Genomic DNA, 26,220 nt, shown 5'->3' with positions numbered 1-26,220 from the left:
AACATTTACTGCCAAATTTTTCACAACCCGGCCCAGATTCAGTCACATGACACTGTATGGGGTCACAACCCACAGTTTAAGAAGTTTTTACATAGAGAAACCCAGTCTTTAACATAATACATAAACAAACAAACCGAAGAGATGGAGTTCAGAAGGAAGCACAAAGACAGTTTTAAAAGTAAAATCTAGAATTTATTTTATATATATGTATAAAATTAATATAATATATATTACATAAATATTTAAAAGAATGCAGTAGGGGAAAGATTCACAGTTTCATACATAATCCTTTTTTATGTTCTGCTGTATAGTATATGGAAATGTTCCTTTTTGGAGTTTTAAATTTAAAATTTTTTTTAAACAATTAAAAAAAACAAACTGATATGAATACAGGGGAAACTCATTGACCAAGTTTAATTTTAAAAACACACGCAGTACCCTTTGACCCAGCAATACCACTTTTAGGTCTTTTCCCAAAGAAATCATGGAAGGGGGAAAGGGACCCACATGTACAAAAATATTTATAGCTGCTCTTTACGTGGTAGCAAGGAATTGGAAGTTGAGGGGGTGCCCATCAATTGGGGAATGGCTGGACAAGTTGTGGTATATGAATACAATGGAATACTATTGTGCTATAAGAAATGATGAGCAGGAGGAGTTCAGAGAAACCTGGAGGGTCTTACGTGAGCTGATGATGAGTGAGATGAGCAGAACCAGAAGAACATTGTGTACACAGTATCATCAACATTGATTGTTGACCTACTGTGATGGACATTCTTCTCACCAATGCAATGGTACAGAAGAGTTCCAGGGAACTCATGATAGAAGAGGATCTCCAAATCCAAGAAAAAAAAAAAAGAACTGTGGAGTATAGATGCTGAATAAACCATACTATTTCTTTTGTTTTTGGTGCTGTTGGTTTTTTTTCCTATTTTGAGGTTTTTCATCATTGCTCTGATTTTTTCTCTTATAACAGGACTAATGCAGAAATAGGATTAATGTTATTATGTGTATATATATATGTGTGTGTGTGTATTGATATCTATATATCTATATCTATATGTGTATGTATATAGATATAGATATATAGATATAACCTATATCAGATTACCTGCTGTCTAGGGGAGGGGGGAGGGAGGGGAGGGAGGGAGAAAAATCTGAAATTGTAAAGCTTATATAAACAAAAGTTGAGAACTATTTTTACATGGAATGGAAAAAATAAAATACCTTATATGTAAACAAAACAAAACAAAACAAAACAAAAAAACACATGCAGAGGGAATGGCTAAGTGGCACAGTGGATAAAGCAAAGGCCCTGGATTCAGGAGGACCTGAGTTCACATCCAGCCTCAGAAACTTGACACTTACTAGCTGTGTGACCCTGGACAAGTCACTTAACCCTCATTGCCCTGCAAAAAAAACAAACCAAACCAAACCACATACAGAGAAGATGAAAGTAAGGATACATAATAGAAGATGAATATACAAACATGACACAAAACCAAAGCATCTACAAAGTAAACATTTAACAAATGTTTTTTTGTTTGTTCGTTCATTTGTGAACCAATATAAAAAAAATGTCAGGAACATTAAAGCACAGAATGAACTGAACTGAAGCTGGTAAGGAAAACCAAGGATCAGTGTCTGCAAAAATTATAAGCCAGCAAGCTTGACTTCAACTCCTGGCAAAATTTAAAATGAATTATCAGTGGAAGGGTTAGTAGACAGCTAGAAAAGGAAGCGGTGATCACAAAGAACCAGTATGAATAGTTCACCCCAGACTAATCCCATTTCCTTTTTCTGGCAGGTTTAGGAGACTAGGAGGAGATCAATGAAATGTAGAAAGATTTTATATAGATTTTGGTCAAGTATTCGACAGTCTCTCATGCTATTCTTGTAGAAGACACAAGGAGATATGGATTAGACCAAGGCTTCTTAAACTGTTTCCACTCATGATCCCTTTTTGCCAGCAAAATATTTGTGTGACCCCAGGTATATAAAATAGGTCTACATAACCTTCTACTGTTGCCAAATTTTTCATGACCCCCACATTCAGTTATGAGACCCCATATGGGGTTATGATTTACAGTTTAAGAAGTTAGGGACTAGGGGGCAGCTAGGTGGCACAGTGGATAAAGCACCAGCCCTGGATTCAGGAGTACCTGAGTTCAAATCCAGCCTCAGATACTTGACACTTACTAGCTGTATGACCCTGGGCAAGTCACTTAACCCCCATTGCCCCGCAAAAAAAAAACCAAAAGCAAACAAAAACTAAAACAAACAAACAAAAAAAAGAAGTTAGGGACTAGATAATAATAAATTGGGTAGATTCAAGACTGACTGACTGACTGACTGACCAGACCCAAAGAGTAGTCATTAATGTTTCAGTTTGTGAGGGAGTCTCTGATAGAATGTCCCAGAGATCTATCCCTTCCCTTGGGTGAACATTTTATTCAATGACTTAGATAAAGGTAGAAATGGCAGGCTTATCAAATTTTCAAATCATGCAAACCTGGAAAGGAAAGTTAACAGGTTGAAAGATAATCAGGATCTAGAAAGGTCTCAACAGTCTAGAATTCTGAGCCAAATCCAATATGGTGAGATTTAATCAAATCAGGATAGCACAATGGAAAAAGCACTCAGGTCAAAGAACCTGAATCTAAACCCCAGTTCTGTCACTTGTTAGAGATGAGACCTTGGGGCAAGTCACTTAACCTCTTTGGGCCTCAGTTTCCTCATGTAGTGGTTGGACTAAAAGACTCCAAGTTTCCTTCTAACTCAAGAGCTATGATCCTAATCAGAATTAATGTAAAACCTTGGTCTTTAAAAATCAAGTGCATTCAGGGGCAGCTAGGTGGCGCAGTAGATAAAGCACTGGCCCTGGATTCAGGAGGACCTGAGTTCAAATGTGACCTCAGACACTTGAAACTTACTAGCTGTGTGACCCTGAGCAAGTCACTTAACCCCCATTGCCCCGCCCCCCCCAAATCAAGTGCATTCTTCTCAGCAATACAATGGTCCAAGACAGTTCCAAAGGACTCATGATGGAAAATGTTCTCCAAATCCAGGAAAAAAAAGAACTGTGGAATCTAGATGCAGATCGAACCATACTATTTCTATTATTTGTTGTTGTTGTTGTTGTTGTTTTTCTTTTTTGAGGTTTTTCCTTTTTGCTCTGATTCTTCTCTCACAACATGACTAATGCAGAAATATGTTTAATGCGATTGTACATACATAACTATCAGATTACTTGCTGTCTTGGGGAGGGAGGAGGGAGGAAGAAAATTTTGAAACTAGATATCTTATAAAAACAAATGTTGAAAACTATCTCTAAATGTAACTGGAAAATAATAAAATATTTATATGGAGGAAAAAAAACAAGTGCACAATGTGGGGAGAATATAGATAGCCAGAAATTAGTTTAAAAAATGTCTAGAGGTTTTAATGAGCTATGTTGAAGAAGTGACTGAGTACTCTGCTTTGGAACTTAATCAAGGCAATGTTCCTTATACTTACAGCTGTAAAAAAAGGTGCAGGGCACTACAGCGCCTTGTGGAATTAGAGAAAGGCTGAACTGTGGAGAAAACACAAGGCAGGAACTGGCAGTGAAGCTATGAAGCAGTCCAGCCATTCTGGAAAACAATTTGGAACTAAGCCCCAGAAGTCACTGAACTGTGCAAACTCTTTGACACAATGATACACTGCTGGGCCTATGCTTCAGAGAGATCCAAGAAAGAAGGAAAGGACCAATGTGTACAAAAACACTTTTAACAGCTCTTTTTATAGTACCAAAGAACTAGAATCTAAGTGGCTGTCTGCCCATCAACTGAGCACATAAGAAATAACAAAAGGGACAGCCTAAGAGAAACTTGGGAAGACCTATATGAACTGATGCAGGGTGAAATGGACAGAACCAGGAAAACTATTTGTACATGCACAAAATCTTGTCAAGAAACACTTTGGAAAGACTTAAGGGGCAGGTAGGTGACACAGTGAATAAGGCACAAGCCCTGGAGCTAAGATAACCTGAAGGCAAATCCAGCCTGAGACTCTTAGTAGCTGTGTAACCCTAGCCAAGTCACTTCACCCCAAATGGAGGAAAAGAAGGAAGGAAGGAAGGCTTCAGAACTCTGACCAATACAATGCCCTCAATTGCCCCACAATGCTGGCCTGGATGAAGGCAAGGGAGTGGAGTGAAGCCAAGCATGTCTGGAGTGTGTCTGAAATAACTGGCCAGCTCAGGCTGTCACCAATGAAGACAGTGGCTGCCAGGATGAAGTTCTGGAGATGAAAGAGTTAAACCCTCCAGGGGATGGTTTCTAGCATGGGCAGTAAAGCTGTTAAGAAGACAGATGGCCAGGGAGAAGGGCTGTGATCTTAGGTTGGATCAAAGACTCAGTGTTCAGGATTAGAGAGATGAGAGTCCCTAAGTACCCTGTCCTAGTCAGACCACATTTCAAGTACCAAGTTCAGTGTTGGGCAGCACATTTTCAGAAGGACATTGATAAACTAAAGAATGACCAAAGAAAGGTGACCAGAATTATGAAGGACCATGACATTTGAGGACTGTTGGAAGGAACTGAGGACGATTGGTCAAATGAAGAGAAGGCTTCCAACTATCTGAAGGGCTGTCAAATGAAAAAGGATAAAATTTGTTCTGCCTATACCCAGCGAGCAGAGTTAGAAGTAATAGGTTCAGGCAGCTAGGTGGCTCAGTGGATAAAGCACCGGCCTTGGATTCAGGAGTACCTGAGTTCAAATCCGACCTCAGACACTTGACACTTAATAGCTGTGTGACCCTGGGCAAGTCACTTAACCCCCATTGCCCCGCAAAAAAAAAAAAAGAAGTAATAGGTCCAAGTTGCAAAGAGGGAAATTTATCCCTGATATAAGGAAAACCTTCCCCCAAGGTCTGCCTAGCAAAGACTGGATAATGACTCACCAGGTATTTTGTATAAGGGATTCTCCTTGTTCTGGGGTCCCTTCCAAATCTATGTTTCAGTCATCTACTTATAATAGTCATCACAGCTGCCACATACAAAATGCTTTACACACATTATTTCATTCAACCTTCATAACAACTCTGGGTAGGTGGTGAAAATCACTGTAATCTTCATTTTACAAATGAGGAAACTGAGGCTTTTAAAAGTAAAGTGGGAGGGGCAGCTAGGTGGCGCAGTGGATACAGCACCAGCCCTGGAGTCAGGAGGACCTGAGTTCAAATCTGACCTCAGACACTTAACACTTACTAGCTGTGTGACCCTGGGCAAGTTATAACCTCAATTGCTTCACCCCCCCCCAAAAAAAAAAGTAAAGTGGGGGCAGCTAGGTGATGCAGTGAATAGAGCACCAGCCCTGGAGTCAGGATGACCTGAGTTCAAATCTGGCCTCAGACACTGAACACTTACTAGCTATGTGACCCTAGGCAAGTCCCTTAACCCCAACTGCCTCACCAAAAAAAAAAAAAAAAAAGTAAAGTGGTGCCCAACCTCACAGAGTCAGTAAAGTGGCAAGGTCAGGACTTTAACCTGGACTTCAGACCCCCATGTTCAGCACTCCTTCCATTATACCTCTACTTCCCTAAAATAGCTTATGTTAAAGCAGCATTTTAGTCCAAGCCTCCCTGCAGACAGCAGGCTATTCAACTCAGAAAGATAATCCCTTACCTTCCAGCCACACAACAACATTATGCCCCGCCCCCTTCAAAAGCAGGACAACTGGAAACACCAAAAACAGGACAGAAAATAGCTCCTGATAGACACAACTTTAGAATTCTGTGCTTTGACTGATGCAGAAATATATTTAATTGTGACTGTACGTTATATTCTATGCCAAATTGCTTGCTGTCTTGGGGAGGGGAGACAGAGAAAAATATGGAACTAGAAATCTTATAAAAACAAATGTTGAAAACTATCTCTACATGTAACTAGAAAATAATAAAATACTTTTATGATTTAAAAAAAAAAGAATTTTATGCTTTAAAGGGCAGCTAGGTAGCACAGTGGATAAAGCACCGGCCCTGGATTCAGGAGGACCTGAGTTCAAATCTGACCTCAGACATTTGACACTTACTATCTGTGTGACCCTTAGCAAGTCACTTAACCCTCACTGCCCTACCAAAAAAAAGAGAAGAAGAAGAAGAATTCTATGCTTTAAAATGTGCCTGTCTGGGGCAGCTAGGTGGCTCAGTGGATAGAGCACCGGCCCCGGAGTCAGGAGGACCTGAGTTCAAATCCGGCCTCAGACACTTGACACTTACTAGCTGTGTGACCCAGGGCAAGTCACTTAACCCCAATTGCCTCACTAAAAAAAAAAAATGTGCCTGTCTATCTTTGGCATTTGACAAGAATGTTTTTACCAAACATTTCAGACTTTCATTCTTTTTACTGTATTCCTAGCACCTAGCAAGTGCTTGACACACAGCAGGGTTTTAAGAAATGCTTGTTGCTTGCTTGCTTGATTCTGTGAGGGCAATCGGTTTTGTAGAACTATATATACTTGAGTACAGGACTCTCCAGGTGAGAATGGGTATACTTCTATTCTAGTTCCACCTATTGGAAAGGCTTACATAAGTCAATGTTTCGATCACTCATACTGGTATTTCACAATACATTATGATGATAACAACAATAAAGACTCAAATTTAAGGAAAGTATGCAGGAACAAAGACAAAAGTAATTGAATGTAGGTAGGAGGAAAAAAGTTATTGCAAGGTCATTCTAAGACAAAATCAGGATCAAATGTAATTATGTATGTAAAACACATTGTAAAACCTAAAAGCACTATATAAATGTCAGTGATTTTTACTATGATGAAGATAAGACTCAATCCCATTCATGGAAAAAAAAAATCACAGTTCAAAGAATCAATGATACTGATAAGCTGGAAACTCTAAGTCTTTCCAGAGAACACTGTCCCTTTAAGCCAACTTAATTCTTTTTTATATACTTTAAGCCTCCAGACTCCACTTTGAAGCTTGATGACTGAAAAGTTGTTTTCTTGTGCTTGAGCTAATCTCAGTAAGCTCTGCTAAGTGAAGTGTATTGTATGACAGGGTTCAGAAAGAATATTCAGACCTAATTATGAGATCATCAATTACATGAGGAAAAGACAAGACCTTCCTGATAACGCTGGGGTCCATTGTCTGACTGTGGACGGTATTTTCCCCCTGGTAATCCCTGTGGAGCCATCCTTCCTTACCATCACTTTTTGTACTGAAAAAACCTCCCTGGTGGAGTCATGAGAAAACATTTTCCACCATGGCATTATCTGACCTCTGAAGGGGCAAAAGCCCATAGACAAGAGATAAATCCTCACCATTTATTTGCATTTATGCAGGCCACCCCCCTTCCCCTTAAATAAAAATTTAATCCAGCATAATGCTAATGAATGGAGATTTTTATGCCTATACCAAAGCCCTAGCACAATGTCTTTTTTTTTTTTTTTAGTGAGGCAACTGGGGTTAAGTGACTTGCCCAGGGTCACACAGCTAGTAAGTGTTAAGTGTCTGAGGCCAGATTTGAACTCAGGCACTCCCGAATCTAGGGACGGTGCTTTATCCACTGCGCCACCTAGCTGCCCCTTAGCACAATGTCTTAATGGCTCATGGAGATGACCCTGGCAGACTGAAAACTATGCCAGCTAACTACAAGCTCAGGGTGTCCCCTGAGAACTAGCACAGATGAGCTGGGAGAAGCTACATAAAGTGAGAAGAATTTTTTTAGCTACAGCACCTTGCAAAGACCATCAGCTGAGATGTGGAGGGGTTGCTATCTGAATAAGCAGAAGTGCCCTACAAATGAAATCACTGATCCTTGATCTATTGAAAATAAGCAGAAATGAACAGCGGCCCCAGGGATACAACAGATCCCTACATTTTGAAATCCTGGTTAAAAACAATTATAATCCTCAAAAATGCAATATCCTATGACTAATGTCTAGGACCCACTATTAAGTTTTTACATCTTTAATACCAGTATTTCAGGAAACACCTTTTAAGTTCAGCACACAAAATTTGTACATTTCTTTAAAAAAATGACTGGAGGGGCAGCTAGGTGGCGCAGTGGATAGAACACTGGCCCTGGAGTCAGGAGTACCTGAGTTCAAATCTGACCTCAGACACTTAACACTTACTAGCTGTGTGACCCTGGGCAAGTCACTTAACCCCAATTGCCTCACTAAAAAAAAAGCAAAACAGAAAGGATAAACAGACAATAATTAAAAGTGAGAAAGCGATAGAAAAGGGCTTGGGAAAGACTTCCTACAGGAGATGAGATTTTAGTTGGGACATGAAGGAAGTCAGGGGAACCAGGAGGCACAGATGAGGAGGGAGAGCATCCCGGGCATGGGGAACAGCCAGCAAAAATGCCTGGAGCCCTGAGACAGGGCGTCTTGCTCGAGGCACAGCCAGGAGGCCAGTGACACCAGATCAAAGGGGAGATGGCAGGGAGTAAGGTGTAATACTGGAAAGGCAGGAAGGGGCTCCATTATGAAGGGCTCTGATAAAATTATTATTGCAGTTTTTAGCTGCCTCGTTTGGGAGGGGCCACACCTGGTCCCCCCCACCCCACCCCACCCCCGAAATCACATATACTTCTGAGGTCAGGAGAGTTCTCCATAGGCAGTTTTTGAAGGACCTCCCCTTTTGGGGGAGGAAAGATAGAATGCTCCCTGAAGGGAAGCGGAAGTGCTTCCGGAATTCAAGCTCTCTCTGGCGAGTGCTATTCCAGTGGCGCGAGCCACTGTAGATTGTCCAGGTTTTGGTGAGTTAATTACGGAAAACCCTAAATTCCTTTGGATTAGCTTAACTGGAAATGATCTGGGGACTGCATAGGCTAAGTTTAGAGTTAAGAGTATTTATCTGTATTTCTTGTTTCCTATTTCCTTATCTTTGATTTTATTAGTTTCACCTTTGTTGTTTAATTAATTCCCAAGTAATAAAATCTGATCCTTCTGTGAATTAAAGCTGTAAGGCTCCTTTCTTTTTGGCCTGGGAGAAATGTCTAAAAAGGGCAGTTCAGAGGGGAGGGTGAACCTAAAAGGTTCCTCATATTTCCGGGACCCCAATATTTAGGAGAGTCACCCAATTAACGCTCCATATATCAAATTTTGGCCCTCACAGCTTTAAATACCAAACAAACCATTTTTGTATTTATTCTGAAGGTGTTGGGAAAACAGTGGAGTCTGTTGAGTAGTGATCCGTGATTAGTGGCTAAATAGAGAATGGACTGGACCTGAGGCAGAAAGACCCACCAGCAGGCTACTGCAGTAACCGAGGTGAGAGGTGATGAGGGCCTTGAACCAGGGTAGGAGTGTCAGGAGAAAATGGTATATTGGACAGATATTGCAAAGGTGGAATCAGCAGGACAGCTGTGGACATGCTTGGATACGGGGGAGTGAGAGATACTGAGGAGTCCAGGATGACTCCCAGGTTGAGAGCCTGAGGGACTGAGAGGATGGTGTTATCCTCGACCGGAACAGGGAAATTAGGAGGAGGTGAAAGGTTTAGGGGAAAAGATAATGAGTTGATTTTTTGGACTGATTGCATTTAACATGAGTTCGAGATGACTGAAAGGCAGAAACACGAGATTGAATGTCAGCAGAAAAACTGGGGCAGGACATTCTGATCCAGCAAAGGAAATTGATAAGGAGCAGTTAGACAAATGAGAGACCCAGTAATATCACAAAAAACTAGGGAAGCGAGATCATCCAAGAGGAGAGGTTAAGCAATATTTAAAATGTTGCAGGGAGGTCAAAAAAGATGAAATTTGAGAAAAGGTCATCAGATTTAGCATTAAGAAACCCTGGTTGCAAAATAAAAATTAAAAAAAAAACAACAAAAAAACCCTGGTTGGGGCAGCTAGGTGGTGCAGTGGGATAAAGCACTGGCCCTGGATTCAGAAGGACCAGAGTTCAAATGCAGCCTCAGACGCTTGACACTTACTAGCTGTGTGACCCTGGGCAAGTCATTTAACTGTCACTGCCCCCACAAAAAGAAAGAAAGAAAGAAAAATAAGAAATAAAAAAATAAGTGTGAAGTAAGACATACATTTTCAGACGTGACCAATGTGTGATTTGTTTTGTTTGAATATATTTATAAGTTACATGGGAGGGATTAAGGTGAGAGGGTAAGTGGAGAAATAGCTATGACATTAATAAAAGAAAATAGAAAAGCATCAGTAAACCATTTGAAAAGGGAATGAGGAGGAGGAAAGGAAGAAGGGACAGCAAATGCAAATGCAGAGTGTGTCTGAGAAGGGACTAGGAATTATAATAGCTTGAGGGGAGAATAAAAAAAAACCTCAAGAGAAGGTTTTTTTAAGGACAGGAGCAGGGAGACCTAGGCATGTCTGTTGGAAGCAGAGCAGTCAGTAGACAGGGAGAATAAAAGATTAGCATTAAATCTCAGAGAATACACTAGATTAATATGCAGAATCAGACTAGTCTTGATGACCCCCCATGTCATCTGTGGGTTTCCTCATTCCTTTCAGTTTGTGATCTCCCCTTCTAGCTGTAATTCAGAACTACTCCATCACTGCTGACTGACACACCTAGAAGTCAGAGATGTATGTAACTGCTTAAAGAGATGAACCTTATGGAAAGATGTATCTGTCAACAACCTAGTGACTGAATTTATTTCTGTGGAGGATGGTTAAACAGAAATAAAAGTAAAGAACAAAGATGACAAGAGAGAGGAAACACAATAGCCTGTATTTTTATTTCAAATCCATGAAAAAAGCACTAAATTAAGAACCAGAAAGAGGTACTGATCTAACTCAGAACCCATTCCATAGCCTTCTACTACATTGTTAATAGTTCATTACTGGGGGCAGCTAGGTGGCGCAGCGGATAAAGCACAGGTCCTGGATTCAGGAGGACCTGCGTTCAAATCCGGCCCCAGACATTTGACACTTACTAGCTGTGTGACCCTGGGCAAGTCACTTAACCCTCATTGCCTTGCCAAATAAATAAGTAAATAAGAAAAATAAATAAAAATAGTTCATTACTACTTCTTGTTGTGATGCTGAATAATAATCTATTGCATCTCCTAAACACCAGTCCAAAACCTTGTGTTCTATCACTTCCTTTTAAAAAAAGTAATCCTATATGAACAGGAGATAGGGCTAGAACAGGTTTTTGTTTGTTTATTTTTTGTGGCCAGATTTGAACTCAGGTCCTCCTGAATCCAGGGCTGGTGCTTTATCTACTGTACCACCTCATTGCCCCCTAGAACAGGGTTTTCTATCTTTTGTTTGTTTCATTGTCCCTTTGAGACTGGTGAAGCCTACAGAGCGCCCCCCACCTTCTCATAATAATGTATTTAAATGCAAAAAATACATAGGATTATAAAGGAAATAAATTATATTGAAATATGGTTATCAAGTTTAAGTTCACAGACCCCAGGTGAAGAAGCCCTGGACTAAAGAAGCTAAGTAATGGACAGAGGTCAACAAAAAGGGCTTATTAAATTGGAGATCATCTAAAACTGCCTGCCCTGACAGTTCATTCAGCCTCTCCTTCCTCAAAGACATACAACTCATCGAGAGTCCAACCTTTGAGGCTTCAGCTTCATCTAAGTCACAGTCTTGATGCAAACTCTGAAATTAAGTACATGCTAGGACCTGAATGAATCATTGAGAGATTAAATGAGTCATGTGTTATCTTCAAACACCTACCAATTTAGCTTCTGATCCCTTGGTTAGCAGAATTCTGGTCCTTCTAATAAAATACTTACTGAAGCTATTTAAAAATTGGGAAGAACAGCAGCACATGAGGGAAAAAAGCAAGATGCCCCCAACCACCCAGGTCTTGAGGGTCATTATTCGTTTTCAGTTTCCTCCTTTGTAGATGAGAAATTTGGATGGGCCCTTTGCAGCTCTAACACTGGATGATTTTAATTCATTTGGCAAAAATTTGCTTGGATTCAGAAAAGAGTGAAATAATTTTAATTTCCAATTGATTCTGATTGGATGAGAAAAAGGACCCAGTTTATTTAAGCCACAATTTCTAAAATTAATAGCATAATATATAGGAGATGAGAAGGCAGCCATGTACTTACATTCTCTCTTCCTTTACCATTATTTAATTTCCAATACCTAACAGTTTTAATGGGAACCTGGGCTCCCATTACAAGGACTATTAAGATAAGATATTTCTTCTCAATTCAGAATGTAGCTAATTTTCTCCTAGTAGAAAACTATGCCCATGAAGTGGTCTTACCCTTTCTAGGTTCTGAAACTTAGCTTAGTGCAAAATGGGAGCTGAAGAGACCCTTCTAAATGAAGAAAAGAAAAAACTCAGAAAACCTGCACTACAGCATTCTGGGAATGTGATGCCAAATATTGATAATATTTGAAAGCCAATGAATTTAAGCTTGCTTGCTTCTTCCTTTCCTCTATTTTTGACTATATTAATTTTGCTTTGGTGAAAAATGTGGGTGGATAAGATTAAAATGTTCTATATTTCCAAATAAAACACTGGTAGGGTTTCAATTCAATAAGATCTGGGTGTTCACTAGCATTAGGTACCTTTTATGATTTCCTACTATCCTATACTGTCCTGCCTGCACTACCCTGACCCAGTTGCATAAATTTTAAATCCCTAAGCAAAATTTGTAGAAAAAATTTCACCTATAACCCATCACATCTCCCACCACAAATCTGTCTTCCAGCATAGTAAGCTTTAATTACCCTTGCAGATATGAAATGGGCTTGAAGAGGCAAAACAAAGATGGAATGGTTGGAAGAAATCAAAACTTTCATTAATTATTGCTGAAAAGGTGCTGACTGCGTCTGACTTGAAGTATGAAGATGATCACCTCATACAGCTCACTACTGCAAAAACCTGATATCGCAGAACTTAACAAATCAATAATTCAACAGGTATTTGCTACTCCGGAGATTTCCCATGCCTCTTGTCCATGTTTCTATGCATGTTCTGGCCAATGATTTCCTATCATACAGGCTTGGGCAAAATGCCTCCCTATTGTCATTTACAGCTGCATTCTGAACAGCTGTCCTTGGGCTTTTCATTTACTTCCTTGCTTTGGTCCAGACCAGCCTGTTAATTTCTTTTTTTTTTTTTTTTTTAGTGAGGCAATTGGGGTTAAGTGACTTGCCCAGGGTCACACAGCTAGTAAGTGTTAAGTGTCTGAGGCCGGATTTGAACTCAGGTACTCCTGACTCCAGGGCCGGTGCTCTATCCACTGCGCCACCTAGCTGCCCCCAGCCTGTTAATTTCTAGGTTATCAGCAAAGATTCCACAAGAAAAGAATGAAGTACGGAGAACAACAACAACAACAAAACTACCTAACTTCATGCCAGATAGAAACTGACTTCCCGGTCCAATGCAGTCTACCCAATTAAGCTATCATTTTCCCCTCAAGGGACCTTTGAGGGATTAGCTCAGACAGAAGAAGGACCTCAGCTACTCTGCAATTATATTTAGCAAAACTGAGCATCCTATTATTAATAATCAATCCTGATGAAATCAGATGTCCAGACCAAAAATAATATTACTCCTACTAATATCTAACATTTACATAGCATTTTAAGGTTTGCAAAGTGATCTGCATACATGTCATCTGAATATTTATTTTTAACGATAAGGCAGACATCTTAATTTCTCCTTTAAATATGAAGAGTGAAGTAAGTAGCCCCAAAATAACAATAGGCACAACCCCCACAACAATGTAGATTAAAAGATCAAGAATAAACAATAACAGCCCCAGAAAACAGATAATGAAAAATCTCTCTGCTCAAGGTAAGAGTTGGGGTGGAACTAGGGCAGAAGAGGCAAGGTCACTCTAATGCTTGTTTTTGCTTAATTATTTTCTTTGTTACAAGAGGAAATTCAGTATTTCCCTGGGGGGCGGGGGGAGGAGTATTCCCAGAAATAACTGTAACCTCCCCTCAAAAAGGCATCAGAAAAAACTTATTTTTTAAAATCATATTTCAATTATAAAGATTTGTTGCACACCTTCAATGTGATTAATCAGTTCAGGGGGTGGGGGTGGGGGGTAGGGGGTAAAGTGGTGGGGGAAAAGGGAGGGACAGAGTTAGAGGATGACAGATTTTCTTGTTGCTGCTGTTGTTTCTACCAAAGGACTATGGGTCCAAGCTTTTGCAGCTAAGTCAGTGGGAAGCTTCTCAAAATATGGAAATTCCATCTACACACAATTTTTCCTGTATTACACAAAGTCAGGTTCAGATGTGATTTAAAGGATATATACTCAGCCCTCACTTATTTATCCGCCTTATTGGGAGACAACTCTCAAGACCAGAAACATCTTAGAGGCCTCTAAGTAAGCCTCCCTGCCTCAACCACTCCCCACTTACTGGACCTAGAATTTGCACATATTCCCTAATCCTCCCTAACTGGCAAAGATGAATAAATTAAATACCTCCCAGTTCAGTCAGGAAGTACCATTATACAAAACTCATGAAATAATTTTTTTCTCTACTATTTTCTTTACTATATTCCATAATGAGAATAATTTGTGGAGACAAGAAAAGTTCTAGTCTCCTAAGATTCTATTCCATCTGTAGAGATGATTATTTCCCATCTAGATAAACATTTGTCAATAAATGCTTTCAGAATCAGCACATTTTGGAGGTCTTAAATATTAAAATATGTTTGTTTCTAATTTGCTGCGGGCTTAGAAAGTAGAAGCTAAATTTGTTAGAACTATGTGCAAAGTAAGAGTAAGTAAGCTCAGAATGAGGGCCTGAGAAAACTCTCACTTATCAGGAGGGACATTTTGTAACACCTAAGTTCAGGACCTGACAACATCTATCAAATTCCCTTCCTGATTCTTATAGATGTCTAGGTATATTATTTCCAAATACCTGAGCTCCAGATAGATATGGTATTATTACTATGCATATTTTAACAGTGAAACTTCCAACAGTAATAAAGTAATTTAAAATGGGTGGGATGACCAATATGGAAATATTTTACATGATTATACATATATAGCCTATATCAAATTGCTTACCATCTTAGAGAGTAGGGAGAAGAAAGGAGGGAGAAAATTTGGTACTCAAAATCTCATTTTAAAAAATGTTTAAAATTGTCTTTCCATGTATTGGAAAAAAAAACAACTTTTTTTTTTTTTTTGGTGAGGCAATTGGGTTAAGTGACTTTCCCAGGATCACACAGCTAGTAAGTGTGTAAAGTGTCTGAGATCGGATTTGAACTCAGGTCCTCCTGAATCCAGGGCCGGTGCTCTATCCACTGTGCCACCTAGCTGCCCCCTAAAATACTATTTTTAAAAAGAAAATGAATGGGGGCAGCTAGATGGCGCAGTGGTTAAAGCACCGGCCCTGGATTCAGGAGTACCTGAGTTCAAATACGACCTCAGACACTTCACACTTACTAGCTGTGTGACCCTGGGCAAGTCACTTAACCCCCATTGCCTAAAAAAGAAAACAAAAAAACCCTTTCTACATGTAACTGGAAAATAATAAAATACTTTAAAAAAAAAGAAAATGAATGAATACTTAAATTTCAAGCATGGAGTTTTATGTATTAGTGAGATTCTTATATTTCTCGTTTGTAGTTCATTTATGTATACCTACATGTTTACATATATGTACAACTTAATTTGAAAGTCAAGAGCATGTATCCTGCATCAACAAAATACATGTGGTGTGCTGCAAAGGTAGAGAAATTTAGCAAGAGTCCTCCTCATCTTTATTGTTATTCCTATAGTACCTAAAATAGCTCGATGCTTCTCATTCTGGCATTACTGACCCCAAAATGTGAAGCCAGCTTTAATTAGTCCTGGAATTAAATTTATTCCTGATTGGAGTTTCCCTCTCATTTTTGTTTTAAACTTTCTCTGATGTAATGTGCATATGTGTGATGGCATCTGGGGTATCTTTAAAAAATAAAATCAAGCTAAAAATAAAATAATAATACCTTTTCTCTCTTTCTTCAGAGTCTCCCAAACACTGAGCTAGCTCTGGCAATGCATGTGTCAACCTCATCATCTATGTCTACATCCCTGGAAAGTATATTGCCAAGGGAAATGAACTTATCCACAGCATTCAATATTTCTTCATTTGCTGTAACCAGTGGTTCCACATATGAATGACATACTCCTGGCTAGCACAGAACCTGTGTTTGTTTGGTGTTGATTGTTCAGCCAAAATGAGCACAAGCAGCAAAGGAATGGATCCATACTTTGTTATATCTTGGTCTCCAAGGCTGCTTTCAGTGCACAATCATCTGCAAACCAAAAACCATGTACCAACTCTCCCTCCACTTTAGTCTTGGCTTGTAGCCTTTCCAAGTTAAATAACCGTCAGTTCTGACTTTGATGCCCTTTTCATCCTCGTTCAAAGAGTCTGGCAACATCACTGAAAACATCATGCTAAAAAGCATGGGAGCAAGCACATAGCCCTGCTTCATAAAAGCAATCTGGCCCATTTTCTTCCCTCTGTTCAACTCTAGATCCAGTTTACTGTCCACCCAAATGCATGGTGAAATCTAGGCATCTGCTTCATCTTTCCTGTGTGCTGGGCTGCCCAGACTCCTTGCAGTGACTACAGATTTCTTCCAGGAGACATGATTCAATCAGCACACCATCTTTACATCCACAAACAGGAGTATCTGGGGGGCTTCATCACCCCCAGGAAATCCCTCTGCCACTCAGATCTCACCTCCATCACAGTAGCTGTGGCTAACATACACCTCCCTCCTGGTTTTACACCTTCTTTGAGGTTTACTCTCAGAGGGGCTCTGAATAGGGCTCCTTCTTTTTTAAATCTCCCAGAGAATTTTAAATGACCATCATGTAGGGATGGGAAACACCTCATTATAAAAGAGCCTGTACGGCAGGGTTCTGTTTTAAAGAAAATCAAAGGCTCTCTCCTCATCAATGAAAAAGCACAATGGAATCTTCCATTCTCTCCATCTTTCAGTTAATTGTAAAATGGTAAAAATGTGGTTTATTAGTGAATGTTGTTTGGGAAAGCATTCCAGTTCCCTACTAACAGCCCCAGTGAGGATATCTTCAGTGTATGTAAGGATAACAATTCTCAAAGGTCTGGTATGGACGGGATAGTAAGCATACAAATCCGCAGGTACTTATGTTTTCTTGGTCATCATTTTTTAGCACTGAAAGGTTCTGAGATTTCTTGGTGTATTCTGTTCATTGGGATACCTCATATATTGGTCCCTCAACATCTTCTCAATTTTATCTCCTCCAGCACAGATATCTATATGGTGACAGATTTTTCACCAACAAATGTATACTAGTATGCAGTTCTACCATCAATAATAAGAGGCATCTTTTTCTTTTTCCTTTTTTTTTTTTTTTGTTAGGTCATTTTTAGTCATGTCCGCCTCTTCGTGACCCCATTTGGGGTTTTCTTGGTAAAGATACTGGAATAGTTTGCCATTTCCTTCTCCAGCTCACTTTACAAATGAGGAAACTGAAGCAAGCAAGCTTAAGTGACTTATCCAGGGTCACAGAGCTAGTAAGTGATTCAGGTATTTTTCTTTTTTAATTTTAACCAAATCAAATCAATATACACTGATATTTGGTGGCTTTGATGCAGAAGAGGCAAAAGCTGAGCAGGGAAAGAAACAAAATTGGTCCAATCCAGCTGCTCTCCCAACCTTTGTTCTCTTTGGTACTATTTCTACCTCCTCTATTAGCGTATCTTGGATTGTGATGTCAGGGTTCAAGGGTGGTGGTTCTATTATCCCCAATGAAGAAAACAGTTTATTAAAATGGCTTTTATAAGTCTTTTCCATTTTTCTTCTGTTTGTAGTCCCCCTTCCACAATCACCTTAAATGGTATTGGGGTGACTGCTCAGCTGGATCTCTTGGCAAGCTTTCTTTAAATTGATTTTGCGGGCCCCCCCCCGCCCCTTTTGGGTTTATGAAACCAAACTGTGCATCATCATAATCCATCAACCCTCTATGTAAGTTTTTATAAACAAATTGATATTTTAATCCAGTATTGCCCCTGGCAGCCATCTCCCTCCATTTGGCTCAGACGTTTGCCTACTATGTCACTTTCTAGGTTCTTTTGGTCTTCTTGTTGTGGTAATTAATTTACATTGGACAAACTTCTGAACAAAATTCCTGTAGTAAGTACTGATGTCATTTCTGTTGTTCCTTTCTCATTTTTTATTTCTAATTACTTATTTAAATAATTCAGGGCTAAGTGGTTTAAATGGGATACTATCTTTTTACTCACACTTATTTTTTCTTATTTATTACTAATTCTGATCTTAGTTCTGACAAGTCAGGTGATTGGTCTGACTGTATACAGAGCTTTTTTAGGTACATAGAGGTTCAAGAAGGTCCACAAAACAGTGGGCTTTTCTTTTTTAATTTTGGAAAGTGTGTGTGATAATTCTGTTTTATGCCTCTTTAGTCTCTCTATGTAAATGGTTCAGATTTGGGGGTTTTAAGTTGGAGATTTGCTCTATCTTTATTCTGATTATTGTTTTATTGGCATTTGCTAAGAATGCCGATTTAAAACAATAACAGGATAAAAAGACCCAATTCCTATATTCTAAGAGACACATAGAAAGCAACAGAAAAACACAGTTGGAAATGATACCACCACATCCTCATAATCATCTCTCTCAAATCAAATACCTCTCCTTGTCCCACAGTTGCTGGATCAATTTTACCCTCCGAGATGCTTTCCTAATTTCCTGTCTCTGAAGCCACACTCTATAATTTAGTATTAGCAGATGATGAGCAGAGACAATGTGTCCTTTGTTGCAGAATTTTGCACGATATTTACCTTTTTCTCCAACATAAACTCTCCCTCTGTTTTCCCATGGCAGCACGGCTGCCAAAGCCCTGTCGAAGGAATAATTACTTGTCTCCACTTCCTTCCTGGTTTTGTTCCATTCCAGACCCTTTGTGCTACCAAGTGTTTCTAGAGCCAGCTAAGAGCTGGGCAGGTTTAAAATGCAATCCCTGGAAAAGGAAGTGCTCTTTTCTTCTTCACACGTGCCAAAGGGCACCAGGAGGCCCTACTATGCTCACCTGAAGGGCGGTGGCTCTTTTATTCTGCCTTCTTTTCACTCAATCAACCATCTTCCGAAGAGGCAGCTGAGGAATTTAGAGGAGGTTTTAGCTGAAACTCTTCATATACAATGAAGGGGATGGCCAAGAACATACCTAAGGTCTCTTCCACCCTGAAATTCTATAAATCTTAGTTATATTACTTTGCTAGCAGAAATTTAGTTTTTGTCAGTTCAGACCCATAGGTTCAAAGCTATTCATCATAAGCCTATATGTATAGGAAACACCTGTATGTGACCTTTCTGGAAGCCTGTGGGCCTCTTAATGTTGAAAACACTAATTTTCTACACTTGTAATTACACATTCTTTAAATCTTCACATTCCAAAAGATCCCAGACCTCTACACCCTGATGACGAGGCCAATCGTTTTAAGGTGGTTTTTTTTAGTTTTGAGCATTCATTTAGGGCTTATTTAGTTTCTTTCTCTGAGATTAGGTTGTTTAAATTCTCTGTTTATTGTTCTGATCATCTGAGTTGCTCATGTTTTTGTAAATATCCATCCATTTCATTAAGTGATAGTTTTGTTGGCATATAATTGGGCAAAATTGTTTCTAACAATTTCCCTGATTTCCTTTCCTTTTCCTTTTTTTTTTTTTTGGTGGGGCAATGAGGGTTAAGTGACTTGCCCAGGGTCACACAGCTAGTAAAGCAGACTTTTTGTTCACAGGTGATTGTGCACTCAATGCAGCCTCTAAGGCCAAGATGCAACAAAGTATGGATTAATTCTCTGCTCATTGTGTTAATTTTGGCCCAACAATCTGATTTCTTTTTAAAAGGAAGAAAATAAAATGACCATTTCAAAAATAGTTAACAAAAAGGAAATCTGGTTCAGCCTGCTAAACTCATGGAGGAAGCAGAGACCTGTACTGAGTCTGCTCAGCAGCCAAGCTTAAAAAGACAACTGATGACTTGGAAGATAGTCTAAAATGTATTAGAAAGGAGCATCTCTGCACACAAGGGATACTGGACTAGACTCTGATTGACCTGAATAACATTCAGAAATCCCATTTTTCTCAGCCCCACTACTCCTACTGACTGAATTCACTGGAGGCGAGGCTGCCTGAAGCTACCCAAGGCCTGATTTTAACCCAAAGGCGGCTTTCTTCTCTGTGTTCTTGTTGACCATCATCTCCCCACTACCCTTCAACTCCACATGTCAGTTTCATTAAACTGTGTGTACAGTTCCTCCCTACAGACCCAGCTGGGCCAGGGGGCTGAAGAGAATAATGCCATAGTCTTTAAAAGCATGTTTTATGATGTTTGTATTTTGTGATTACCTTTTTTGTCCATACAGTAAAAATTTGTAAGGTCTTTCAGATAATCTTATCTAATCACTTCTCCTCCTCTGGATAGTATCTCTTTCAGTTTGAACAATGCCCCCTCTCCATAGAAGAACAAAAGAGTTGTCAACCTGCCTTGCCAAGAACAGAACACAGCCTAAATAAATACTCCCATATGGAAAACTCATTTAAAAAAGGAAATCAGGGCAGCGAGGTGGCACAGTGGATAAAGCACCGGCCCTGGATTCAGGAGGACCTGAGTTCAAATCTGGCCTTGACACTTACTGGCTGTGACCCTTGGTAAGTTACTTAACCCTCATTGCCCCACCTGAAAAAAAAAAAGATAAATTAGTTGCTTTTTTAGTTGCATGCTCAATTCAAAGATCTATTTTCTCTCTTTTGCTGATGAAACAGTCTGATATGTTTTTCCCAATGACTTCTGCCTACTTCCCCCCAATTTTGATGTACTGTCTTGCTCTTGTCATTTTCTTTGATTCTTTAAATTATTTCTATGATTTGTTCTCTGATCCACATAATTTTCAGGATAAAAATTTTTTTTGCCTCCATTTAAGTTTAAAAATTTTCTTCAAATGCCCTTATCGATTACTTTTATTTCATTGTGCTAAATAAAAACAAGTATAATATTTCTACTTTCCTATATTTATTTATGAGGTTTCTTTAATGGTCAAATTTTGGAAAGCTGCCATGCACAGCAGAGAAATATTCTTTTCAATTCCCAGTCAGTAATCACCAGCGATCTACAATATTTAATTTTATAAAATTCTATTCAAGTCCTAATTCCTTTCTTGTTTATCTTTTTTATTAGATTTTTGTAGGTCTGAAGGGTTACAATGAGGTCTCCAACTATTATAGTTTGGCTATCTATTTTTTCCCTGTAACTTGATTAGCTTTTTCTTTAAGTACTTAGATGCTTTGCTATTCTGTACATGTACAATAATAAGTATTGCTATTATTTCATTATCTATGTCACTTTTAAGCATAACGTAGCATCCCTGCTAATCTCTTTTAAATATGAATATTTATGCCACTCCTGCTTTTTAAATTTTTCTGAGGCATAAAAAATTCTGCTCTAACTCATTTGAATTCTATGTGAATCTTTATGTTCCAAATGTTTCTTGTAAACAGCGTATTGTTGTATTCTGCTTTAACCATTCTTCTCCTCAGTTCTATTTAACTGATGTGTTCAATTTATTTGCCGTAATTAATATTCAGTCTTTTTACAGCCAGCATGTCCCCTTATAATTTTTCCTCTCTCTTTCCTCACCTCTTTTTGAAAAAAAGAAGATTGCGAAAGAGCAATAGGATCCATATTGCTAATCTATAATTGAAGTAGTCTGACCCCTTTCATCTGCTCCCTTCTCTTCATCCTACCAAGATAACAATTACTGATTCTTATGTTTTCAATCTCCCCTTTGTGGTACACATTTCAAAGATGAAGTTTGTTTTGCTTGTGATTATTCCAATCCCAACTCTACCCTTCCACTTAAACGCTGTCCTCCTCTTTCCCTGCCCCAATGGTTTCCCTGTTGCATTTAATGTATTTCTAAAACACTGTGTGTGTGTTTTCAACCCTCCTTTATCCAATTAAGATAAAACTGAGGGTCATGAGATGCCAGACCCCCTCACCCTCCTGTGTGTGTGTGTGTGTATATATATATACATATATGCATACATATGTACATACATATTCTTTGCACTGCAATCATGAGAAATAAGTTCCTCCCCTTCTTCATTTCTTCTCTAATGTATTCTCTTTTCTCTTCCTTTTCTTTCCTCTTTGGAAACCAAAAAAAGGGAACTAAACCACCCCCAGATCCTGTTTGCCTTTCTTTACTCTATCTGTGATTCTTGAAGACAATGGGATTCTGAAGGGACCCAAGTATCTTCTCCCCCCATTAGAATGCAAACACTTTTGGTTTTTTTTTGCAGGCAATGGGGGTTAAGTGACTTGCCCAGGGTCACACAGCTAGTAAGTGTCAAGTGTCTGAGGCCAGATTTGAACTCAGGTACTCCTGAATCCAGGCCCGGTGCTTTATCCACCGTGCCACCTAGCTGCCCCCAGAATGTAAACACTTAATCATCATTTAACCAATTCCAAACACTCAGATGTATTTACATTTCCAGGTTTTTCTTGTCTTCTGTGTTTTCATTTCAAAGATTCTATCTACCTCTGGTCTTTTCATCAGGAATGCTTCAAAGTCCTTTATCTATTAAAAGATGCATCTTCCCCTAGAGGATTATACTAAGTTTTTCGGGGCTAATTATTCTTGGTTGTACCAAGAACTAATTGTTTATTATTAAGGTGTTAATATTAACTTAGCATTCACAGCAAATTCCTGATCTTTTTTCTTTTGCCTTTTGGCATATAGTATTGTAAGATTTTTTTCTCTGTCAGAGGTGGTCGCTGCCAAGTCCTGGGTGATCCTAACTGGTGCTTTGGTATATGAACCTGGCTATTTGCAATATTATTTCCAGCTATTTGACCTGGAAGCCCTGGAGTTTTGCTGACGTTCCTGAATGTTCTCAATGTTAAGGGGGTTTTTTTGTCTTTTTTTTTTTCCAGGACACTGGTAGAGTCTCTTTTTTTTAACTTTGCCCTCTGATTCCAACAGATCTGGGCAGTTTTCTTTTATGATTTCTTAAAATATAGTATCCATGTTTTCTATTTGGAGATGATTTTCAGGAAGTCCAGTGATTTTCTTAAATTATCTCTCCTTGACCTGTTTTCCAGATCAGTTGTTTTTGATAACAAACACCTCATATGGTCTAATTCTGAACTCTGTTCAAACTGGCTTGGTTGTTATGTTGGCTAGTTTTACTCAACTGCCTTTTCCTCCCTTTCTTTCTTTTTTTGGTCTTTGTGACAAAGGGTCACTTTCCAAGAAAGGAGGAGGAGGGTCTTATTCAGAAATGAATGTGATATAACAAACAGAAAATTCTTTGTCTTTACTGGACTGAGGATCCCATCAGTTCCAGGTGTTCATGGAGAAGATATCCCTGCACCAATGTGAACTGGCACTTGCCTGCTACTTTTAGGGTTTGTTTGTTCGTTTGGTTTTTTTTTTTTGTGGGGCAATGGGGGTTAAGTGACTTGCCCAGGGTCACCCAGCTAGTACGTATCAAGTGTCTGAGGCCACATTTGAACTCAGGTCCTCCTGAATCCAGAGCTGGTACTTTATCCACTGCACCACCTAGCTTCCCCTACTTTTAGTTTTAAAGAGTTGTCCAGGGCACAGAGAGACTAGGCAAGTCACAAAGGTAGGACATGAACTTAGTTCTTCCTAACTCCAAGGCCAGCTGTCCATGCTGCCTCCCCAACAAAAAATATAAAGAGAAATTAAAAAGAAAATAACTTGGTTTCTAATCAACTAATCCAATTCTCTCAGTTTCTCCCATCCATTCCTTTTCTTCCAACACAGGGCCACCAACCTAGTTCAGACCCTCATCATCTCTCACCTGGACTCTTATAATCACCTCCTAATTGGCTTTACTTCTCTCCCTTCTCCAATCCATAACTGCCAAAGTGACCTTGGGTCTAAGTCACTCCCTGCTCCCTAAGTTCCAGTGGCTCCTTATTCCCTCTAGAATCAAATACAAATGCCTCTTTTGGGGCATTTAAAGTCCTTTACAACATGGCTCCAACTTGCCTCTCCAGGCTTCACCAAAATCTTCTGAAATGTGGTCTCTAATATTCATGAGCTTTGTTGTCTTGGGGAGGGAAGAGGGAGGGTAAGGAGGGAGAAAAATTTGAAACTAGAAATCTTAAAAAAACAAATAAATGTGGAAAACTATCTCTACATGTAACTGGAAAATAATAAAATACTTTTATGAAAAAAATTTCATGAGCTTATTTTCAAACTTCATTTGCAATGTATACAGAATACAGAGGAAACGGCAAAAACAATGAAAATGCCTCAGGCGAATCCTTTAAGATGGTCATGTAAGAGAAAGTCATATTCCAAAAACCAGACTTCAAGACAGAGCTCAAAGCTGCATTTCATTGAAAGTACTTTAATCAATGTTGTGAACCTACCTTAGTAGACAAACAGAAAAAAAAAAAAGACTAAATCAGGCAATTCTCAATGAAGTCACTTAAAAGGACAGTCTTACAGTGTTCATCCCTCAGGGGCAGTTTGGGGTTTAGATGTGGCAGCCCTGATCCTCATGGTCCCAAGAAAAAAGACAAAATTATTCTTGAAAGGCTATACCCAGAACCAAGAGGACATTGTAGACAGTAACAGCAACGTCGTGTGATGATCACCTGTGACAGACTGAGCTCTTCTCAGCAATACAAAGATCCAAGACAAATACAAGAGACTCATGATGGAAAATGCTCTCCACATCCAGAGAAAGAACTATGGAGTTTGAGTGCAGACTGAGGTATATTATTTTCATTGGTTTTTTTTGTTTTTGTTTTTTTCTCCTGGTTTTTCCCTTTTGCTCTGATTCTTCTCTCACATGACTAATGTGGAAATGTTTAACATGATTGTAACATATAACCTATATCAGATTGCTTGCAGGCCTCAAGAGGAGGGAGGGGAAGGAGGGAGGGAGAAAAATCTGGAACTCAAAATGTTACATAAACAAATGCTGAAAACTGTCTTTACATGTGATCGGAAAAATAAAATGCTATTTTAAAAAAAAGAAAGACTATACCCATATTTGTACTGTTACTTACTAGCTGTGTGACCCTGGGCAAGTCATTTAACCCCAACTGTCTCACTAAAAAAAACCCCAAAAACATATTTGTACTGTTAAGCATCAGATGAAGAAATAAGGTTGGTTGTAGTTTGATGTACTGAAAAACACACAGAATAAGGTACAGAGATGAAATTCTGACTCTGATCCTAGTCACATGACCTTTGGAGTTTGGGGACAGGGAAAGGGGAAGAGAAATGGATAAGCCTTTATAGAATGCCTACTATGTGCCAGGCCAATTTGCTTGTCGAAAATTATCATTGCATTTGATCCCCACCACCCTGTGAAGTAGATGCTATCATTACCCCCATTTTGCAGTTGAGGAAACTGAGGCAAACAGAGAGTAAGTGACCTGCCCGAGGTCACACTGCTAGTAAGTGTCTGAGGCAGGATTTGAACTGAGGACTTCCTGACTCTAGAACCAGTGCTCTATCCACTGTGCCATAACTACCTTCTTTGGGCAAACAATCCCTCTGAATCTCGGGTTCTTCATCTGTTAAACAAGCATAAAAATACTTAGAGAACCTACTTCACAGGGTTGTGAGGAAGGGATCATGCAATTTTAAAGTGTTATTCAAAAAGGAGCTATTAAATCACTCGCCTTAAACACGTCCTCCAGACAGCGGCTAAGTTCTTCTTCCTTTACCACGACAGTTCCTGGTGGTAATTCCCGCTCTGATGACACCCCTGGAGAACATAAAATGGGGAAACAAAGACTCTATAATGCGTTAATTAAGAACTCCTCTGACAATTAACCCCAATTGCCTCACTAAAAAAAAAAAAACAACAACAAAAACCCAATATGAGGTTTCACCTCATAGTCTTCAAATTGGCAAAGATGCCCCCCAAGCTCCATCCACAGTCATGGTGGGGAAGCTGCAGGAAAACTAGCACACTAACACAATGTGGGGAGTGTTTAATTTGGCATGATGCAGGAAAAGTGATTAAGCTGTTTCACACATTCTGGCCCAGAGATCCCACTGGTAGGCAGAAACACCAAAGAAGCAAAAAACATAAAGAAAGGTCCAATATAGACCAACATCATCGTATCAGCACTTTTTAGTAGTAGCAAAGAACTGGGGACAAATTGGGATTCCACTGAGGGGGAATTGTAGCATGAGATATGGTCTATGATTTTAATGAAATATTATAGTGTTGTGAGAG

At 39.3% G+C, this 26,220-nt stretch overlaps 1 protein-coding gene across 1 annotated transcript in view; it reads right to left on the bottom strand.

Moving 5' to 3' along the window:
- Positions 1–26,220, bottom strand: part of TANGO6 (transport and golgi organization 6 homolog) — a 214,603-nt gene that overhangs the window by 165,426 nt on the left and 22,957 nt on the right. The window contains exon 7 of the mRNA XM_043986651.1: positions 25,658–25,743. Coding sequence (XP_043842586.1) covers positions 25,658–25,743 — 86 coding nt within the window. The remainder of the gene's footprint in view (positions 1–25,657; positions 25,744–26,220) is intronic.

Source organism: Dromiciops gliroides, chromosome 2, assembly GCF_019393635.1.
Source record: "Dromiciops gliroides isolate mDroGli1 chromosome 2, mDroGli1.pri, whole genome shotgun sequence".
Lineage (NCBI taxonomy): Eukaryota > Metazoa > Chordata > Mammalia > Microbiotheria > Microbiotheriidae > Dromiciops > Dromiciops gliroides.
Note: the sequence above shows the minus strand (reverse complement) of the source record. Positions and strands in the feature narration are given on the sequence as shown.